This window comes from Epinephelus fuscoguttatus, linkage group LG2 (genome assembly GCF_011397635.1).
Source record: "Epinephelus fuscoguttatus linkage group LG2, E.fuscoguttatus.final_Chr_v1".
Lineage (NCBI taxonomy): Eukaryota > Metazoa > Chordata > Actinopteri > Perciformes > Serranidae > Epinephelus > Epinephelus fuscoguttatus.
The window spans coordinates 47,621,690-47,644,706 of NC_064753.1; the positions used below are offsets into that span (position 1 = coordinate 47,621,690).

Below are 23,017 nucleotides of genomic sequence, written 5' to 3' on the forward strand. Positions count from 1 at the left end.
TGAGCAACGGGACCAGACTGGCCGACCCGTATGCTCTCACTCAGTGGATGGATGATGTCACAGGAAGCCAATCTTACAAAGGAGGACCACACTTGTTTGTTTCCAAATCCAATCTTCCTCTTAATCCCTCCCCAGTTTCTGATGAGGTGGACATGATAACCCTTAATACACATAACCTTATTCATCCCTACAACAGGAAATACTTTTTCCCTAACCTGATATGAAGTGTGCGCTGCACATGTGAGCATTTTTGATGATGGCCTCCGTCCAGTCCTTTGGTCTTATCACATTTAACCATAGTTGTCTTTGTTTTTATTAACCGGCAGTGGCGGCTGGTTTTGAGCCATGACTCCTTCTATTCTGGCTCCCAATAACACAACAAGACAAACACATTTTAACACTCCTGTGGAGCCTACAGCCCTGTGGGGGAGAGGCAGGTTTTGCCTTCAGCTTATAAACTGACGTCATTGTGACGTTGGACCTAAAAGGGTCTATACTGTAGGGTCTATACTTTGTTGGAAGCTGGTCAGGTGGAGGGATGGGTTAACAAGGCATGTGACCTTTAAACAGCAGAGATCTTTTGTTACTATTTTCGAAACATTTAAATGGTGATTGTTCTGTTCCCTTAATCATCTGTTACAGAAAACAACAAGGGTTCCTTGGCCTCAACAAAGTAGAATTTTAAACCCAAGCTGCTATCTGTCCCAACCATTACCATATTGCTTCTGTGTCAAAGTCTAACAAAACCTAAATCATAGTGGTAAAGATCAGAAAGCAGTCATATGACTGGTCTTTTGGATTTTGGAACATACTGGTGATGTCATCCTGCTGATAGAGACATCAAAACAAAATACCCTCATCTGTCAGCTGTTGCAAGAGGCAATAGTAGGTTTCTCATTTGCTAATAAGCCATCAAGCATGTAGCTACAAACATTGCCTGCCTTGGGTTTCTTAAAGTGTGTAATCACCATGGAAGTGGGGGGGTCATGTTCACTCCAGTGTTTGTAATGACCAGACACATCATTTCCTCAAAAAGCTGAAAGAAAGCAATTTACTCTGCTCAGTTATCAGTGTAAAACAAACACTAAAACCCAGTGGATGCTTGGAGTTCACTGAACTCTAACTCTGAAACGTGCACAGACACGTAGGCACAGCCTCATTTCCCAGCAACATTGACCATTAGTGCTTTATTTGAATTTGTTGATAGCTGTTTCTTACCACTACCTCAAAGGTGCTGTATGTAACTCGAGAGAAAGATAGGTGATTGTTGAGGCTCATTCACAGGTCGTCAAATACCAACACTTGAGGTTAGTAGTCGGACTGAACCAACCTGGTCTCACTCTGAAGTCACTGAAATCCGACGTTTGGTCAGTGACTTGTCAGACAAAGACAAAAAACCCCCTTTTCTTTCACTTCAGCCAGATACACAGCCAGTCACCATAATAGTTTAATGGCACCTGGCAGCATCAGGGGGAAATGTGGCAGAACAAGAACGAAAGTGAAGCCAGCGAAAGTCTGATTAGGGTGGACAGGAGAGGTGTTGGTTGGGTCCAACAACCACTGACTTTCACCAGGGAGGCCAGTGTTTGCTTCCCGTAAGATTGTAAATGTAATAGACTGTACGCAAACTGTACATTTCCAGTTGACACGGCATCCCAGAACATCAACAACCAACACTTCTAGGGTACCTTGCACATTGTATTTCGATGTGGAGAGTCCATGACCAAACATCGATATGTGACGAGGTCAGAGTGAGAATGTGTTGACCGAACCACCAGCCCAAAGTGCCGGTATTTGATGACTTGGGAATAAGACTCTAAATCAACTATGTATTCTAAATAACAAAAAGCACCTTTAAATCATTTATAAATAATTTGTAAATTTATGTCTGAAGGCTTTGCATCTCATCATATATACACATACAGTACAGGCCAAAAGTTTGGACACACCTTCTCATTCAATGCGTTTTCTTTATTTTCATGACTATTTACATTGTAGATTCTCACTGAAGGCATCAAAACTATGAATGAACACATGTGGAGTTATGTACTTAACAAAAAAAGGTGAAATAACTGAAAACATGTTTTATATTCTAGTTTCTTCAAAATAGCCACCCTTTGCTCTGATTACTGCTTTGCACACTCTTGGCATTCTCTCCATGAGCTTCAAGAGGTAGTCACCTGAAATGGTTTTCCAACAGTCTTGAAGGAGTTCCCAGAGGTGTTTAGCACTTGTTGGCCCCTTTGCCTTCACTCTGCGGTCCAGCTCACCCCAAACCATCTCCATTGGGTTCAGGTCCGGTGACTGTGGAGGCCAGGTCATCTGCCGCAGCACTCCATCACTCTCCTTCTTGCTCAAATAGCCCTTACACAGCCTGGAGGTGTGTTTGGGGTCATTGTCCTGTTGAAAAATAAATGATCGTCCAACTAAACGCAAACCAGATGGGATGGCATGTCGCTGCAGGATGCTGTGGTAGCCATGCTGGTTCAGTGTGCCTTCAATTTTGAATAAATCCCCAACAGTGTCACCAGCAAAACACCCCCACACCATCACACCTCCTCCTCCATGCTTCACAGTGGGAACCAGGCATGTGGAATCCATCCGTTCACCTTTTCTGCGTCTCACAAAGACACGGCGGTTGGAACCAAAGATCTCAAATTTGGACTCATCAGACCAAAGCACAGATTTCCACTGGTCTAATGTCCATTCCTTGTGTTTCTTGGCCCAAACAAATCTCTTCTGCTTGTTGCCTCTCCTTAGCAGTGGTTTCCTAGCAGCTATTTGACCATGAAGGCCTGATTCGCGCAGTCTCCTCTTAACAGTTGTTCTAGAGATGGGTCTGCTGCTAGAACTCTGTGTGGCATTCATCTGGTCTCTGATCTGAGCTACTGTTAACTTGCAATTTCTGAGGCTGGTGACTCGGATGAACTTATCCTCAGAAGCAGAGGTGACTCTTGGTCTTCCTTTCCTGGGTCGGTCCTCATGTGTGCCAGTTTCGTTGTAGCGCTTGATGGTTTTTGCGACTCCACTTGGGGACACATTTAAAGTTTTTGCAATTTTCCGGACTGACTGACCTTCATTTCTTAAAGTAATGATGGCCACTCGTTTTTCTTTAGTTAGCTGATTGGTTCTTGCCATAATATGAATTTTAACAGTTGTCCAATAGGGCTGTCGGCTGTGTATTAACCTGACTTCTGCACAACACAACTGATGGTCCCAACCCCAGTGATAAAGCAAGAAATTCCACTAATTAACCCTGATAAGGCACACCTGTGAAGTGGAAACCATTTCAGGTGACTACCTCTTGAAGCTCATGGAGAGAATGCCAAGAGTGTGCAAAGCAGTAATCAGAGCAAAGGGTGGCTATTTTGAAGAAACTAGAATATAAAACATGTTTTCAGTTATTTCACCTTTTTTTGTTAAGTACATAACTCCACATGTGTTCATTCATAGTTTTGATGCCTTCAGTGAGAATCTACAATGTAAATAGTCATGAAAATAAAGAAAACTCATTGAATGAGAAGGTGTGTCCAAACTTTTGGCCTGTACTGTATGTAACCGTGTCTGCATTAAACTACTAAATTGTTTTCACTGTTACTTGATAGCTGCCCTGATTATATTCAGAGCCACATTAGGAACATTTCTCACTTTCTAACAAGTTTGTAGTTATGAACCCTCATGAAGCCTTCATACAGGGTGCCTTACTAGAAAGTAGTACAGTAGAACTTGTATTTGGGGACTAGCTAAGTACCATGTTGGGTCCTACTTAGGGTAAATAGAGAAATCTACTGTACATATCCAGGTCATCTGGGTTGTCAGTGGACACAGATTGCTGATACAGAACTATGCAGAGCTCACACAATGGACCAGGCAGGCCAGAAAAAGCCTTGGCTGGACAGATTCTCCTCATGCCGATGTTATTACTGTTGGAGGTCTGTGATGGCTGTTAGCCGGCTGAGCCCAACAACAAAAGGTGGTTTTATCCTATTAGCAGAGTGCTAACGTGTCTAATTCCTCTCCAGCGGATCAGTCTGTCTCTTTGGATGCAGCAGGCGGAGGGAAGTGAGAGAATACTGAGTTCCACCGCAGTGCAAAATTCCAAGACTTGCGAATCGATCCCATCTACGGGGGTACGACGTAACAAGGTTGAAGACAGCAAAGTGTTTCGCTCTGCCAGCTCCAAGGTCAGCCAGTGATCGGGGCCTGGGAGGCAGGGTGAAATGGAACCTGCGGAGGCATGTCAGAAATGTTAATTCTGGTTGACCAGGCATAAATAACATTGTCAGAGGAATTAGAGTTTGTTCCTGTGCTCTGGGTTTCACTGACACGGCAAGAAAGGTTTTGGTGGAGGCCCTGCGCTACCACTTCTCCAGGAAAAACAGTTTTCTGAATTGTATAAATACGTGTTTTGACTATTGGTCTGGTGACGCACGGGTTGAAGGGCACAATTTAAAAGCACTTTAGAAAGCTGAGTTCTTTGCTTCTCTGACTTATTTTCCATAAATACTTCATTGTGCTTCAGTTTTCCTCTTACACACACACACACACACACACACACTCGCAGCACAGTATGAGATTCCTTTTTCTTTGGCACCGTAGGGTCTGCTGTGACATCACTGACCCAAGGGAAGCCAATTTTCCTATTTTTGGTGACACGCAGCCAGGAAAACCCACTCTCTTTCCATCTCTCCCCCTCTGTATCAAAGTCTCTCCCTCCGTCGCTCCCTCTCTTTTATCTGGGCTTTTAACGCAGCAGATAAGATAGGAGGAAGGTTGGGGGTGAGATGCAGCCTGTTAGGACTGCGTGCCTCAAACAGATGAGTGTATCACAGGACTGTGAGGTAATGCTGCTGTTCAGTGGCCACAGAGGGTAAAGAAGTGGTTCTCCAGCAGCGCGTTCTGCAGCAGAGTGAGACCTGTGGCCTGTGCCGACTAACTGCTGGACTCTTTTTACTCTCTGGAGGACGCTCCTAATGAAAAACACTGTGTGACAGACAGTTTACTGTCGTAGTGCCAGAATAACTCCACACTGCAAAAACTTTACGTCTTATCAAGTTTGATCATTTGATGTTTAAATTCAAAGTATCAGAGGACTTATTATGAGTATAGATCCAATTATGCAAGACTATGTGACTAATTTGAGTAGATGTCACTTGCCTTGCGACTTGTTTTAAGGTCATTTTAGCGAGATTTTCGTCTAAGTGAGGATTAGAATATATGCAGCTACATAATCTGGTCAAGAGTCTGTGCCATCCAAGAGAGACATTAAAAACCAATGCAATGGTCAAAGATGTCATATTGAAATTTAAGGTGTGCTGATGGATTTATGTTGTCCACACTGAGCAACATTACCCTAAAAACACACCTGGCAATTTAGAATGATTGTGATTCATGAACTTACGCATGGTTGGCAGAACAAAATTAGCAGGTGTGCACGTGTCATGAACCTGACAGTAATATTGTGTGTGCACTTATTTTGTTCACAGATTACAACATTTCTACACACATACCTCATTTACGATGCTCCTCTGTAAATTAACTCATCATTTTAACAATTGTGACATTACAGGATGGTTTTAGCTTGAGGGGAGTCATAACTCAGTCAAATCTTAACATACAGATATACATTGTCATATATTGATATTGTTCTGTGACTTACTCTGAGAAAATCATCTCTGATGTCCATTGTGAATAAACAGAACTTCAGAACTGGTCTTATATACTATATAATGATGAAAACTCTGTGTGTGTGTGTGTGTGTTCCAGGTTTTTCTCCTCACTGACTTGGTCAATCCATGTGAAATTTGGCACAGTGGTAGAGGGTCATGGGAGGATGCCAATGAAGCAATATTACATCAATTGGCCAAAGGGGGGCGCTATAGCAACCCATTGAAATGTCAAACTTTGAATGGGCATATCTCATGCCCCGTATGTCGTAGAGACATGAAACTTTGCACAGAGATGCCTCTCCTCATGAGGAACACATTTGCCTCAAGAACCCATAACTTCCGCTTATATAGATTTTTCGCCATTTTGAATTTTTTGAAAAACACTTCAAATGGATCTCTTCCTAGGAAGTTTGAGCGATCTGCATGAAACTGGGTGAACATAATCTAGGGAGCAATATCTAAAGTTCCCTCTTGGCAAAAGTTGGAAAACTTCCTAAAACTGAGCTTCTATAAGGCAATGAATATTGCGGAGGGCGTGGCTCATCACATAAAGGTGTAGAACATCTCAAGGGTTTCACCCATCACCACGCAACTTTGTAGGCATATGACCACACATAATCTGAGGGGACCCCTCCATTATTGAGCCCATCAAACAAAATGGGGGCGCTAGAGAGCTCATTTCTTATCTAGGCCTAACCGCCATATGGATTTTTACTAAACTTGGTAGATATGTAGAACAGGACACCTCAAGGTGACTGGAGAAATTTAACTCTAATTGGCAACTGGGTGGCGCTATAACAACAGAAAAATGCTTCAAAATGGCTAAAATGCGACCGATCACTGTGGCTCCCCCTGTGGACCAATGTTGGTGTTGTTTTCTAATGTTTGGTATGACTAAGTCATGGTATGGTATGCTGTACATAATCACGGAAACTGTCAGTGTGTCATTCTGTCTGTCCCATGCTTTTCTACTCACTGACGTGGTCAATCTATGTGAAACTGCACATAGGCATTGAGGATTGGCAGAGGTAGAAGGGGACAAAGCTACCAATGGGTATGGACTAGTATCAAAGCAATGCAGTGATAGATGTGTGTACATCCTTGGGCACACTGCAAACAGGAACTTCTAATAATTAATCTGACATACTTTCAGTGGTACCAATTTGCTAAAATGTAAACAAATACAAGACAAACAAGCCTAATGCATCTCAAAAGAGGTACAGGTATTTGTGACATTACAACAGCCCATTTGATGAGACATAATATTGGTTCCACAATAGGCCTATATGTTGTTAGCATGTTTCCTTTCATCATGTCAGCAAAAACAGACGTGACTTCTTCTGATGACAAATCTCTGAGCTGATAAAAAAAAAGAAAAGAAGCAGTAGGACAAGCAGCTCTCTGTGGATAAAAACTGAAACAGATTATTGCAGCTGTAATTATAAGTGTGGGCTGTTATTTCTAATTATAGAAAAGACAAAGTGTGTGAATGTCATGTGCTGTGTGTTAGACCCCACCATGCTGTAAATACTCCTGCATGCGAGGCCACCAGCAAACCTCAGAGAACCTTATTAAGTCTTAAGAGAATTCTACCTCATCCTGATTTCATGCAATCTGATTGACAGTGATATTGATTGAGGTGTTGTTGCCCGCAGGGTTCACACGTGTCGGTCAGCTGTACAGTGTCTGTATGAAGTGTTTCTGTTGCTCCTGAGTCGAGTCAGTCGATAGTTCACGGGGATTTTGTTACTTTTCTGTCACACCAGTCCAAACTAGCCTGAGCCGACATGCTGATGTGCTGCTGTGTTAGCTCAGTGTGGATATATCTGCTGTCACTGTGAGAGCAGAAATGATCTCTGCCAGCATGGCACACTTTCACCGCATCCCACTGGGCCTTTAAGCTTTTTTAGCTCAAGCTTTATCAAGAATTTATTGTTGAGTATTTTTCACACCTGCTTGGTTCAGAGAGTTTCTTAAAAACTGCAGCGGGTTTGGTAGTTTTCTGACAGCAATCAGACCAAGATCTCATTGACAGGAAGTCCCAGATCGAGCTCAGGGTAACATACATGGAGTGAGACAGTGATGTCATTTAAATCAAAGGAAGTGCAGATCATGGGATGTGTAATTTTTTTTCCTTGGATTTCTGACTTTTTTTCTGATTAGGATTCTGTTAAATCTGTTGCAGTGTCAAACATACCAAAGACAGACAGACAGATAAAAACTTTACTGTTACATGCCAGAGTTTTTTTTTATGGCCATTGGCTGATATGGCTCTTTATGGCTCTTTCTAAAATTTCAGCTATATAGAAGAACTACTAGCCTAATTTTTTTACACACACACAAAAAAAATCACAAACACTGTGATCCCCTCTGTATTCCAAGATAGTCACACATAACTTAAAAAAAATGATAGCCTTAATGAAGGAGCAGTGACTGAACGGGGTGACTTATCAGAGAAATGACTGGAGGAGGCAAAAGAGGAAAGGGACATGATAAAGGAGGCACAAAGCCTCACTATAAAGTCCTCTTTGATAACATCCAGAGAATCACCAAGCCCACTGCTGGTCTGATCTTAAAGTTAACCCACTGTGTGCTAAAGGACTTCCTGATCTATGATGCCGGCACCAACACCAAGTACACTAATGGGCCTTTTCCAGTGTCCATTATCAGTTAAGAAGTGACGTCTCACTGACGGCAACAAATACCCAACAACCCCGCTTCTTCCCCTCAAACAAGCCGTGTGTGTTGCAAGGCTCTCCTCACCTATGTCTGCAGGAGACCTGGGAGAATTTTTAAAAGTCTCTGTGTGTTCAGCTCTCAGTACGTCTGTAGCTTCTAGCTGAATCTCTGTGGTTTGGAGTTTAGTTTCTCTCCTGCGTCCTGTTTTTACTTTAGATATCTGCTTTATTTCACTGTTTCATGTTCGCTATCAGCCGTGTTAGAAGTTGTGTGAAGTTGCTGCTCGAAAACTGAATTAGCAGAACTTTGTTAGCAGCTTTTTTTCAATAAAGGAGAGTCTAATAATACGGCAGTGAGGAAGAGTAAAATGAGAAACAGCCACAGCCACAGTGAGATGATGATGAAGAGCTGCAGACAACAGGCTCTTACTGCACCTCTGCAAACAGCTCACCTTCAACAGGTCTTTTACCTGCCCTGCTGTGGAAAAACACATGCAGCAAAAATAGCAGGGGACTTTAGCCTTGGATCAGCCCGCTGCTTTTAAACTTCATCACTCAAGACAAGACACCTTCAGGGAGGTGGTCCTGTTGTAATGGAAATGAAAATCTCTGCTGCGCTGGGCTGATGGCCCAAACCAAACCAAACCAAACCAAGACAAACCAAGCCAAACCAAACCAAGCCAAGCCAAGCCAAGCCAAGCCAGCCAATGAGTGTGGAAGAAGGGGTATAACTGCCATGGATGTGGTGTTTGCTCTGAAGAGACAGGGATGCACTCTGAACAGCTTTGGTGGATTAATAGAATCCTCTGTTATTAAGATCCTAAAATCTCTTCTGCATAATATGCGTTTATATCAAATCTGTCTTGGCATCATATCTCATAGATCACACAATGTTAGGCTAATTAATGTGCAATTAATTGATTGAATAATTAATTTGGCCTATTTCCCACCAGACATTTTGGCTGCTGATATTTCAGTCTGCCTGTCAACTACACTTAATATCAAGGAAAAGCCAGCATATGCCGGCTAACATCCACCCTGACCTCACTGTACACTGTCCTAAATAATTGATCATATTTGGTTTGTTTAGTATGAACATGCCCACAGCCTCAAATCTTGAGCTTTAAAAAAAAAAAACCCAAGAGATAACTTTTCCAACATCTACTCTAAACACAACAGCCAGTGCCCACTGCACAGTGAAACACTCAGAGGTAACGTCGCAGTACAAATACACCCTGTGTTAACCATTCCTGCTCCAGCTTCCAGACCGTGGTAGAGAAGCACAGGAGAGAGTTTGTTTTACCTCTGGGGCCAAAGTTGATGCTAACTTCAGGGCTAACCCCCTTCACTTCACCCAGCAGCTGGGAAACAAGACACAGGAACTTTACTTGGTCTGAAATTAGCAGCTTTATTTATGGACAAACTGAAACACTGTTCCTTTACTACCACTTGCTAATTTCTCCTGTGCTGTGAACATCAACATCTGTCTGCTCCAGCATCACACTCTCTTTCTCCCTGTCCCTGTCACACATTCACTATATATACACTGAGCTATTCTTTAAAGCAGCTTCACTACTCTTCTGCATCAAATGGTGTCAACACCCTACAGGTGTAGGGTTCAAACACCAGACCCAGAACACACTGGAGGGACTACATATCCCATCTGGCCTAGAAACGCCTTGGGGTCCCCCAGAAGAAACTGGAAAGTGTTGCTGGGGAGAGGGACGTCTGGGGTGCTTTGCTTGGCCTACTGCCTCCACGACCCGGGCCCGGATAAGCGGATGAAAATAGATGGATGGATGAATACTATCTTATTTGTGCTGATAAAACTGTGGATATTTCAATATCGGTATCGGTTATCAGTCAAACGAGTTGTTACATATCGGAATATCTGATATCGGCAAGAAATCAAATATCATGCACCCCTACTTATGACTTCTGTGTGTGGTGGTGTATTTATCTGCCGAGACTCTGCCTTCTGCCTGGATGGGCGTGTACCTCCACGGCGCTCAGGTGAGGTCGAGGCTTTATAAAAAGGTAGTGACCACATGCCAGACTGTAAGCAGCAAGCATTCAAGAGACACAGTGCCAAAAAAACCCAAGTATGGTGAGGGGAAATGCCAAATAAGTGTGAATCTGGGGTTGGCTTTTACTTTCACTTTTCCACCACAAGTGTGATTGCAAACAGTACCCGACAATCCTGCATAGTGTACCGTTAAGTATACATTGCTGCCCAACACGACTGTCATTATCTAAAGTAATGGACAAAGTGAAAATGTCAACCTGTTAGTGGACATAACATATCATCCTTGCAATCCCAAAGTTGTCAGGAACAGATCTTGTAAGAAAACAAATGAAATACTGAGATGTTTAGTATGAAGACTTTGCATGGGTTTGATCAATTTGTTATATAACAATGTCATTTTTAGGAGACGGGGCAGATTTCTAAAGTTAACTCCACCTTGGCAGCTGTGCAAGTGTTTATACAGGTCCTTAAAAGGCTGATAAGATTGTCCTCTTACAACCGCTAACCTTTCCTCTTCAGGGTTCCTTATGTTTTCACTCTTCAGAGAGCTGTATTCGTCAGTACAGTGGTTTATATCAACTGGTCAGAACACGCTCACTGTGAAAACATGAATATCTAACCAGATTGAAATAACTGACCTCTGTGTTGGTGTTTGACCTTCTGTAGGCGTCCAGGATGACCCGCTCAGACGAAGACAGGGACATCGGGTGGGACGCCTGGGGCCCCTGGAGTGACTGCTCTCGCACCTGCGGAGGAGGAGCCTCCTACTCTCTACGGCGCTGTCTCAACGGAGGGTAAGCCTCATTTAATATCTAACAAGGCACAATACGACAGCGTCTTTGGAGTATGGAAATACCTCATGGCAGAAATCTGATCATTAAAAAGGGAAAGAAAAGAATCCAGCATCCAGCGTGTGATCCCCGTGCAGAGCTGCTGCTCGTCACTGGGGAGGATGAGACTGTTTAATGACTAAAACTGTCAGCTGGTCAGAGCTGCAAATCTGCTCAGCTGACACATTGCATTTTTCATACTACAAAATATCCCTCTGAATTGTTTTGATACCAGTTAAGCAGATGTTTCCAGTCCAATCACTTCACTGGTACACTCAGCCTTTGAAGACAAGTTATGTGTTGAGTCAGTGAAGGATGCAGACGCAGGTCTTCGTGACCATAAATACTGATCCAAAGCAAACTTGTCAGTGCAGTGACAGCAGAAAGTTCACTGAGTGTTTTGGTCTCACATCGGTTCAGATGTGCTGTGAGTGGTTCACCTGCACAAACAGGAAACAGACAGGTCATTGAGAGCTTAAATCATGATTCCAGTTCATCAAAGCTTGTGTCTTATGCGTTCTGAATGAAATCTATGGCTTTACTTGGACTGTCCAAGCAGTGCGGACCCTCCTTTGTGTCAGTCGTCAGTGTGGCTGGGTACTGGGGAGTGAACTTGACACCGTGCTGGTGCAGCAGCTTCTTGCACTCCCTGAAGGCATCTCATTTAACCATTCTGGAGAAAACTGGATAGATCATGACTCGTTTCCCATTTCACCAAATATCTCCATTTGCTTGGGATGTGCACGAAGTCCGTCCATTGTGCTTATTGTCCACGATCCAGGGGCTGATTCTGTGAGCATGTTCAATTAACCATTGTACTGTTATGTCCAGCATTTTAGATAGAGCCCTCTCCAGGAATGCAACAGGGTTTTTTAATAAGCTGCTTGTACAAACAACCTATGAGGTCGTATTTTAAAGGGCAGGCTCTTGTTTTGTATATTATAGTAAATAGAAATATATGAAAATATGTATGTACATGTCCTTATCAAAATAATACATTTGTAGTAACTCAAATGCCCAACCCAACTTGCTGGTCAAGTGAGAAACTGCCTCAGGGCCCCCAGACCTACTTGGGCCTTCAAAAGCCCCTGGTGTTTGGTATTTGATTATTACCTAATTTGTTGGCCTTGTGTTGAAAAGTCTGGTTCACACTCCTTTTAATGTTCGTTCATAGTATTGGTGTGTTTTTATTTAAAGCAGCATGAATAAACTGACAGATGAAAAACCTGGGGCCAGGTGTTGGTGGTGCTGGAGGAAAAGTCAGGGAAGAGTCATCAGAACATATATTTTGGTATCTGTAGGCGACAGGACAAGATTTTGGTATTGGAAGTGCGCTGGTTTTCATTTGAAGTCAGTTTATAGTCCGAGTAGTATTTACCATCGGCTATCGTCTGATGATGAGTTAGGTTTATATTAGGTTTTTGGAAAATGTATCTGCATTTATATGTAGATATGTGCATATAGAGAAGAGCCGAAAAACAAGTCGAAAAGGTTTATCATTGTCTGATCAATAGACAATGGGTAGGGAGATTGATCTTTTGAGGACCGTGAATGTCTTTAAATTCATCACAATCCTTCCAGTAGTTATTGAGCTATATCTGTCTGGACCAAAGTCGTGCACTGATCAACAGAGTGATATTGCCATCCATAAAGCCATGGAACTAATTAGGCAAAAAAGTGTACACACAAATTACTAAATGACTAAACACAACAAGAACATTTGCTGATCAGCCACTACATTTAAAACCACTGACAGGTAAGGTGAAAAACGTTGATCATCGTGTTACAGTGCAATGTTTTGCTGGGAAACCTTGGGTCCTGGCATTCATGTGGATGCCACTTGACACGTACTACTCACTCAGGCACTGTTGCAGGCTAAAGCCCCTTTTACACTGCCAGATTTTGGGATGTTGGGCAGTTTTGCCAGCCAGCTGCGAGCATTTAGACACACAGAGGCAGATTGGCGAGTTGATCCGAGGTGCCCAATTTTCCGCCTCGTAGGGTAGTCATATTGGCGGAACCTTTTAGTTTAAAAAGACTGAGGCGGCCTTCCACAATGGGAGGGCTGTTGATGACTTGTGGGAGGGCTGTTGATGACGCCGCACGTTCGACCCACTGGCGGTGGATAAACAGGAAACAGCTGATAGCAGGAATTAGCGAGCAGCTAGTAGCAAGAAGGAAACGCAAACTTGACAGACACTGTAACTGTGCGTTCACACCGAGCGCAAATTCGCATGTCGAGATTACATACAAAGTCAATGCAAAGACGCAATAGCCGCAAATTCGCGTCCATCGCCTCATCACTCGAGTTGAAAATATTGAACTTTTGAGGCGAATTCGCATAATGCTGTGCCGCAAAAGCCAATCAGCGTTGAGATTCTCCCGACGTCACTGGCGTCAGGACATCAGTGACGTCTTGACGCCCTGACTCCCTGACGTCCAGTTGTTGACACAACAATAAACTGCTACTCACTGGAGACAGATGGACAGGCGCTCCACAGCTGAAATGCAGCGCCTGTAGTTGGTGTCCTGCCGGGAGATCCTGGCGCCAACCCTCGCCAACAGGTCCTCAAACTGGGCCCCAGTCAGCATGAAGTACCGCTGAACATGGCTATCATCCAGACGGAGTTCCTGGAGGAGGTGATGAAACTCGCCGAGCTGGATGCGCTTCTGCAGGATAGAGTGAACCCAAAAACGACGGCGTTTGGCCCCCCGACGCATTTGAGACTTCCAGAGCCGGTACAAAGCAGCGATGGTGGTTATCTCAGCCATGGTTGAGGAGAGACTGGCGGGCCAGATGTTGTTACCTAGTGAAAATGGGCAGGCTCACTACTCGTGCAACTGCCGTGATAACGCAAAGTAACAAAATGGTATGGTGTCCAAACTCACACGTTACGCGTGGCGCGTTACTCGCGTTACGTGCGAGTAAATCACTTCACTCACGCCCGGTGTGAATGCACAGTAAAGATGAGCAACTGGGGAGACAAGGGATTGCGCGCCCTCCTTGTCCTCACAAACGAAGAGGCCATTAACCGTCAGATGACGGAGACGGTGAAGAATGGGCCGACTTATGAGAGAATCACCGAAGGACTGACTAGCCACGGCTTCCCTCCCACGTCACTGTTTACATCACACGTTGAGCTACACGTTTTGTTACTTGCTCACGCCCCCCATTGCCCCGAAAAAGGCGCATTCTGTATAAACAAAAGTAGGTAGGCGGCATTTTGCTGCACTCCCCGATTTTGTTTTTATACTGCCAATGCTGAAAAAAGACTGATTGGGCTTTCCTGCAAATTTGTACAATTCCTGTTTAAAAAGGGCTTAAGTTTACTCCCTGACTGCAGTCAGTCAGGCTTTGACACATGATCCTTGGGGTTTCCTGTGGTGTCTGGCACCAGGGCATTGGCAGTAAATCCTTTGAGTCCTGTGGGTTGTGAGATGGAGTACCAGCATGTGTCATGGATTTTTGCAGGGTAGCATCAGGTAGTGCTGTTGCCATGGGGGGTACTTGGTCTGCAGTGGTGTTTGGGTGGGTGGAGTGCGTCAAGTGGCATCCACATGAATGCCAGGACCAAAGGTGTGTTCATGATGTCATCTAAAAAACACAGAAACATCACTGAAAAGAAGCTTTGTTGAACTGAACTGAGAGGGAGGGAGGGAAAGAAGGAGCTGGAAACTCAGACAGAGTCCAGAGCGTCTCCACAGGTCGCTGTAGATGTGATGCGAGGAAGTCAAGGAGACAGTGTCTGGGTCGGATGTGTTCTGTATCTTCCTCACACTGATAAAAGCATCAAGTGTGTGGGTTTCAGATCTCTGCTGTTTTTAAAAGCCACATAGAGGCTGTCTGCTCTCACTGTCAGCCTGTCTGCGCTCAGCTATTTGTTGTGCAGTGTTCAGGAAGTCATCACAGCCAATCTATTTCAGACTGTGCCCCATGGCATCATTCTATAGCCTCCTGGCAACACATTTGTCTCCATTATATCTGACTGCAACTCAGCCTCGCTTTCTCACCCTGCTACTGCTGAAATTTCTCCCCCACCAAGGAAGAACTTTTCTCCTGCACACAAACAAACAGTGTATGTGGTAAATACACACAGCAGTGCTAAAGCTTGTTAATTGGCACCTTGTGGTTATGAGTTGAAATGAATAGTACTGAAAGAGAGATAAAAGAGGATAAATACACCCTGCAAACTGGCCGTTGGGTTTGTCCGGAGGTGGTTTTATGGTTGTGTTTTGTCATATTTGGGCCAGTGTTGCCTCATTGAATGTTTCCTGCAGAGTAAAGGATGGTTTCCTCCTGTGGGGTGTAGAGTTACTGGTGCTGAGAGAGACATTCATGAGCCCTGGAAGAGCATGTCAGCTAAGGCCTTAACTTTCACGTGCTCATCCCCCATTTCCCATCTTTGATACTGACTGCAATATAAGCAGGTTTGTTTCACTCAGCGCTCTCTGAGACTATTGTAAGGTATTTATCTGTAAGATAAAAAGGAGGTGAAGGGATATTTCAGTGATTTATTGTAGCTCTTCAGTAATGGAGGGGGACTCACAAGAGAAAGATTTAAAGCTGTTTCACATTTAGCGATTTCAGGGGATTTGCAGCTGCAGAAGCATATGTTTGACCAGTGACCTCCAGGTCATGGGTAGCTCTCTGCCAAAACAGGGATTGTCTTATCAATTTGGTTTCTCAACACCCAACAATGTACAACAAACACTGTGAGGACGACCTCAACAACCAAATAATGGACAATTTATGGATCGAGATCGCCCAGCAGCTGCTAACACTTTGTGTTTGTCACAATATGGGGCTAGTCACGAGAGCTAGCGTTAGCATCACACCTGAGGTCCAAGTAGTTTATGTACTGTGTGTTAATGTCGTATGTGCAGAGGACTGGTATTACAAGGAGACCTCATGTAATTGGGACACCGCCCCCTGTCTTTGTTTCGTGTGGCGCATTTGCACAGGATAAGGGAAGTCTGTATTTTACTCAGATTTGCCAACATTATCCCTCAGATAAGATGCACACAGTCATTTGTAACTTCATCTGCCGCACATTGTCACATCATTCATCTCATCATCTTTCATGATTTTGCTCTTCTAATGGACTTGAGCTTGTTCTTCTGCAAATGGTTCTCCATGCTTTGCAGCAAGATCAGCCAGTACAGCCTCTGTAATTCTCAACCAGGAAGCAGGCAGAACACTTGCAGTGGAATTTTTACTTGACGAATTACAGACACGGCAGATTTGCATGGGATCAAGGTCACAGACAACCTCTGCAATTATTACAAATTCCCAGAGGTCCGCAGGTTGTACTGGTCCTCTGCAAATACGGCTTTAGACATTCTGTTTGGACAGGTTTCTGTGTGAAGTAGACACTCACTGGGCCTCATTCATGAAACGTGACAAACATGGAACACGTCAACATGGATAATTTGCACCGGACCTGGTGTGCATAGTTGTCACGCAGAAAATTCCCATGTGTATTCTGTGTTCCTGCACCACATGTTTGCATCACGTTGGTGAAAAACAACTTTTTTAAGTGATGAGCAGAGGCTGAGAAATCCTGACTTTTAGTGTCTAATATTCGTTAATCTACAAAAACACTTCCCATAAATCTTCCTTGATAGCATCGGAATGGCCACACCTCCAGTTTGTTATTCAGGCTTTCTGATAAATAAATATAAAGCCTAAGATAGGATACCCTTGAGGACATCTCCAGGGTTATTACTTGTGTTTTTAACTTTGACAACGTCCCTCCAGAGAGTGGAGGAAGACACTGAAAGACATTATACAACTGTTTTCAAAGACTTTAAGTGCTTCTTTAATTATCTCCCAACAAAATATGTTCTTTTGGATTTAAGACATTGCTCTTGTTATTACAAGAAAACAACTGTATTAATCTTGGATAAGAGATTAAATGACTCAATTACAGTTATTAAAAACTATTGCAGCCATGACCCCTGTCGGTCAACCACATCTCTGATCCAAACTTTCAGGAGGTATTTACTAGGAGCCAAATTATCCGCAGAGGTCTCTTCTCCTCTTCAAACAACTGACTAGGTGATTTAAACCAATGCAAACCTTGAATAAAGCAGTTTCATGCAATGAATCAGTGTCTCTCCGATGCTGTTCGGTATTCAGGAGACGGCCCACTAGCCCGGCTACTGCCAAGGTGTGCTTACCTTTTTTCTCTGATAATTTAAGAACCAGACATTTAGGAGTTTTTTTTAAAGAGCTGAATTATACACTAAAGAAAACATACTTATTATATTCTATTTCTGCCAGGATTTACACCTACATCCTAACGAACAATTGTAACAACAAACATCCTAACAATCCTGAACAACTCTGAACATCTGATCCTGTCATGATTCGGTCGTTTGGTGAAAAGCTCTCACCAGATTACATCTACATTCATTTCCTGTCCTCGGTTTTTCTTATGAAGGCCCCCTGCAACGTCGTCTGTGATGATATGTCAAAACTGAGTTTTATCAGTCTGACCTGTGCTTCCCTCCGACTGTTTGAAGTCTGATGAGGTTCCAAATCCTCAGACATCTGAAGACTGGCAGCGGTCGGGTGAGACAGGCTGATCACGGTAAACGCTGATCACAGCTCCCAGTTCACAGCGTCTGGAAGTGATTGGGGGTCCTGATTTATTCAGACTTCCTCCGCACTGGGAGATTCACACTCCAGTCATTACAGAAGCATCTCCCAACAAGCCAACCGGCCTGCGAGAGCACTGTGTGTGTGTGTGTTACTCTCTGAACGGGTGAGGGTCAGTTTGACTTCTGAACATAATTAGTTGGGCCCGGAGTGTGTGTGTGTGTGTGTGTGTGTGTACTGTATCTGTGTGTATGTCCATGGCTGTGGGCCACAGAGGACAGTAGCAACTAGCCAAAGTTAGAACATCCAGCTTAATCTGCAACTTAATTCAACTCTGACACACACACACACACACACGCACGCACACACACACACACACACACACACACACACGCACACACACACACGCACTGGCTTTCTGTCTGGGTCCAGTGTTTCTTTTGGAGTGGAGCTTGTCTTTGCCCGTTGCTTTGCCTCCTCTGGTGCCAGACTGTGTCTCTCTCCCCTTTAAAGGTCCATTAACTCCCACCAGCTCAGTCTGCCCTTATACAGCAACACTCCACCAGCAGAGGAAATATCTGTCTGTGGCTGAAAGAACTGACACTGTCCTCTGCTATTTAGCTGTTAATGACGTGAGTGTATAGATGGAACAGGTATGCTGCAGACACCATGTTGAATCATATAAAATGAATTATGCTTTTTGATAAATGATGTTGCTTTGATCTTTTTTGGTGTAATAATTAACTGATACAGTGGCACCAGATCCTGTACTGGTCCCGAAAGATAGGACTCAGTCTATAGCAGGGGTGGGCACCCTGGAGCCACATGCAGCTCTGGCTTGTCTCCAGTGGCTCCCTGTGGCTGTGACAAAATGATATGGTAATGAAAATGTTGTTGTTGTTTTTTTAACATTTTCATTTATCATTGTTGTAGGCCTAAAGGGATTCTCACATTCTCCAGTTGTAAAAATATGTAGCCTACACACTCAGTAAAAAATGTTTTAACTTTTCGCCAACTGAAATGTGCATCATACGTCTACGGCTTGGCACCTTTTCCTAAATTTTGATGAACCCCAGTAGCGATTGCCAGTTTTGAGTCTCCCTACCAAGGCTAACTAGTGAATCAACATGCAATGAAGAAAAAGTCTCAGAGGAAAGTAGAGAATTTGATTGTGAGAGGACAAAGTGTAAGTAAAAATAAATCCATATCCTGCAGGATCTTTTCCATATGTTTCATAGATGTCACTTCAGCTAAGACTCCTGAGCCTGTACACCAGATATCAGCAACCTTTAATGTCAAATGAGTCATTTTTCGCGTGAATTTAAAAAAAGGAAAAGAATCTTTCTGGAGCCGTAATACATATTTGTGCCTTTTAATAAAGGTGACGGGGCGGCACGGTGGTGTGGTGGTTAGCACTGTCGCCTCACAGCAAGAGGGTTGCCGGTTCGATCCCGGGCGTGGGAGCCCTTCTGTGTGGAGTTTGCATGTTCTCCCCGTGTCAGCGTGGGTTCTCTCCGGGCACTCCGGCTTCCTCCCACAGTCCAAAGACATGCAGATTGGGGACTAGGTTAATTGATAACTCTAAATTGTCCGTAGGTGTGAATGTGAGCGTGAATGGTTGTCTGTCTCTATGTGTCAGCCCTGTGATAGTCTGGTGACCTGTCCAGGGTGTACCCTGCCTCTCACCCAGTGTCAGCTGGGATAGGCTCCAGCCCCCCCGCGACCCTCAAGAGGATGAAGCGGTTAGAAGATGAATGAATGAATGAATGAATGAATGAATGAATAAAGGTGACACAGCCTAGTGAGTCTAAATCAGCCTATCAACATTATTAAAAGCTCTAAACAAGCATTCATTAATGTTTTACCACAAGTAGCTCCCCTGCAGCGCGCTATTTCAGATTATTTGGTACTTAAACGTTGCAGAATTGGGGTTGAAAGCAAACAACTATTTTCAAGGTAAGAAAACAGCTAGCAAAATTGGATTGTTGGGTGGATATATGTGCAGTAGTAGCTAAGCTTCAAAATAAAAGTCTGAAGGTGAGAATGTGAATTGTATTAAACTAGTTAGATAGCTAGCTGCTGACAATAACCTACAGTGTCTCCTTTGGCTTGCATGATGCATGCTAGCATGGACTTTATTGAGGATATGATACACTGCATTGATGGAAGTGAGGCAGAAGGATGAGACGTTCAATTAACGTCAAGGTTAAGAAATGTTATGGTCCACTTAAGGGGAGTGCGAAATTGTTTTACGATACGATATCGATTTTTCCTGCCGTGAATATAGGAAATATATTGTAATATTTACACATATTTAACATTCTATGTTTATTTTAAAAAGACTGTATGCATTTTATGAACAGAAACTGTACATTTCCTGTGAAAAGGGTTGTTTATTTTGAATTTGGGGACCACTGATCTAATGTTTGCTGTTATTAACAGTATATAAAATGCTAAACTGACACATTCATAGAGAAAACCCTGTAAATAGAGTGAAAACCGAGCTTTTTTATTCTCCTAGTTTAAACGTTATGTTGTTTATTGTTTATTCAAAACAGTTCTATCAAGTTATTTCTCTTATTTTTACGTCAGCAAGAACACTAACACGCCCTTAAATCTCACTGTGAATGTGCCTAAAGCAGTTCACATGTAGTAAATCCTCCTCACAGTTTGGTCCTGAACGTCTCACAGCCTTTGCTTCGTCTCCCCAGTCGTCTTCAGCTTTGAAGGATGTGGCAATAGCACTGATCTTTTCAAAGGCCTTTTTATCACTGCTGGGATTGTGAACTGAATTTCAGCCAGTGTTTAATGTGTAAAAAAGACAAAAGTTTGTTCTGTTGATATCATATTGAGTTCATTACTTTCATCTCCTGACAGGCTGTAATATTTTATTACGCTCTGTTTTCGACACTTGACACAAGCTGTAATCATCACTTTTCGTTACGCCAGCTGTGCATTTTAAGGTGAAGGATGACAGAAAGCTCTGTCACACATCAGGAAAGGCATAACTCACATATTCACAATGCTTTTAAAATCAATCCAATGTGAAAGGAAATTAATATCCCTCCTATCTTCATGTTAAAAAAACTGTTGTCATCACAAACATCAACATGTGCTCAACAAATTCAGGATAGAGTTTCAGCCCAGCTGCCAGGATGAAAAGATGGCATTGTATGTTTCTGCAAACCACAAATATTACATTTGAAGGTGTCATATGTTTCGTAACGTTTCTAAAGTTACATATTACATGATCTGACTCTTTCATCTGGAGGTGGAGGGGATGGTGGATGGCGTGACATCTAGGCGAGGCACCTGCCCAGCTGCAGGCCACTGTTTGAGACCAAGAAACATCAAAACCAGTTGTTATTAAATGAGTCATTGCTGTGCTGCCAGCTGTTTTTTAAGCCGAAAGGCAGCTGTTTTTATATCGCTGCTTTTCTTTAGTGCCCCGCAAACTGAGTACAGAACACAGAAGCACTCCTGTATAACAGATACGGTACATGAATAAAGTGCAAGGTGGCGAAAAACGAGGCAACAGAGGAAAAGTTGAAAGTTGAGATTATATTTCGTTTGTAGTTACATTGACCAGCAGTTGGTGAAACAAAAGTGCAAGTCTCTGCAGAACCAAAGTTTGATGCTTCGAATTCTCTGCTGGAGTCTACGGGTGCTACTGTCCTCCAATCACAAGCATGCATTCACCCACTAACATTTGCATGCCGACCCAAATACATGCAGACCCCACAGTACGGTAGGCAGCATACAACGCTGTCTGCCATCCTATAAGACAAAGACACCAAACAATAGCACAGAGATATTTGAAGACTGCATCCAACAATCCCGCCCTCCAGAGAACCATACAGGAAACAGACTTAACATCTGCCACCCCTCTGGCATTCATTTTACAGCTGGCCAAAGCTCACCCAACCCACTATAACCAAGTAATCAACTTTACACACACAGAACACTACATGCACGCACAAACACACACTCAAGCCTTTTTTCCCTCTCTGTCGTTCTCTTTTCCTTTATTTCTCATCCATCTGTCTTCAAGTCAGTCAACTGAGACCACCATTGATGTATAGAGAAGGGCAGAAGTTCTGAGCTATCCCAACGGGCTCATGGTCCTCTGTTCGCTATTCGTTAGCCATCCCACAGTGTCTTCAGCAGACAGTGTGGGAGCAACAGGGCCCCTAAGTAGAGGCTTGTGCTAATAGAACGAGGGTTACAATATCGTAACCTTTGTTCTATGTCTCATAAGCCCCGATTCCACCAAGCAGTCAGTTTGATTCGTATTTTTTCCATTTCCACAGTGAAAGTTGTGGATGGCACCAACAGAAGCGTTCCTTAGCGTCCCCATGTTTGGTCCCCCCTCTGTTGGGGTACCTAGCACACAGATCTGGTACTAAAAGGTGGAGCTGTGAACACTGCAGTCTGATTGGTCAGTAGAGGACGGTCACTCTGCTCAGGGCTGAGTTGTGGCTGGTTTTGAGGCTCATGTAACCACTGTTCATACGGTGGAGAGTTTTATTAGTAAACTGTAACTAAAATGAAAGGATGTTTTGCTGCCTCTCACATATATAGCACATATAATGTTCTGTAACTGTGTCTTGTCCTAACAAAGCCACCAACAGACCTGCACTGTTATCATATCGGTGTTATGAATTTCCTGCAGCACTGATGGCCGTAGCTGTAGACTTTCCCAGACCCTGAAAACATACTACACACACATGCACCGACTGTTGTTCACACACAAACAGTTTGTCTGTTGTCGAGCGGTTACTCATGCATTGCAATGGGAGAAATCTATTAATTGGTTCATTAATATGGAGCCATGGCTCGCTGTTGTCTGTGTTTGGTTTAGCTTGGAGCCGGCTGAAAGGCTGCAGTGTGGTTCTCAGCTCTATCTGCTCAAAATGGCAGATTAGACCACGCCTGCTTTACACTGGGATAAATGAGCTGCTACCAGTTTAGTCTAATGTTATTGTAAGCCGGCAGGAGAAATGTGCACTTTGTGGCAGTTAACACACACCGAGAGATTGGGTGTTGTTATTGTTGCTAACAAGGTGGAACGGATTTAACAGCGTGTCCATGCTGTCACGGGGAAAGGACCATTCTGCTATGGCACATTTCACACAGGGCTCAGGATCATTTTCTGTGTGTGTGTGTGTGTGTGTGTGTGTGTGTGGGTTCAGTGCTGTTTGACATTTTGGGCC

General features: G+C 43.5%; 1 protein-coding gene across 2 annotated transcripts in view; it reads left to right on the forward strand.

Annotated features, from left to right (window-relative positions):
• Positions 1–23,017, forward strand: part of adamtsl3 (ADAMTS-like 3) — a 315,217-nt gene that overhangs the window by 150,245 nt on the left and 141,955 nt on the right. For both annotated transcript variants that reach the window (XM_049561501.1, XM_049561507.1), the window contains exon 4: positions 11,040–11,167. In XM_049561501.1, coding sequence (XP_049417458.1) covers positions 11,040–11,167 — 128 coding nt within the window. The remainder of the gene's footprint in view (positions 1–11,039; positions 11,168–23,017) is intronic.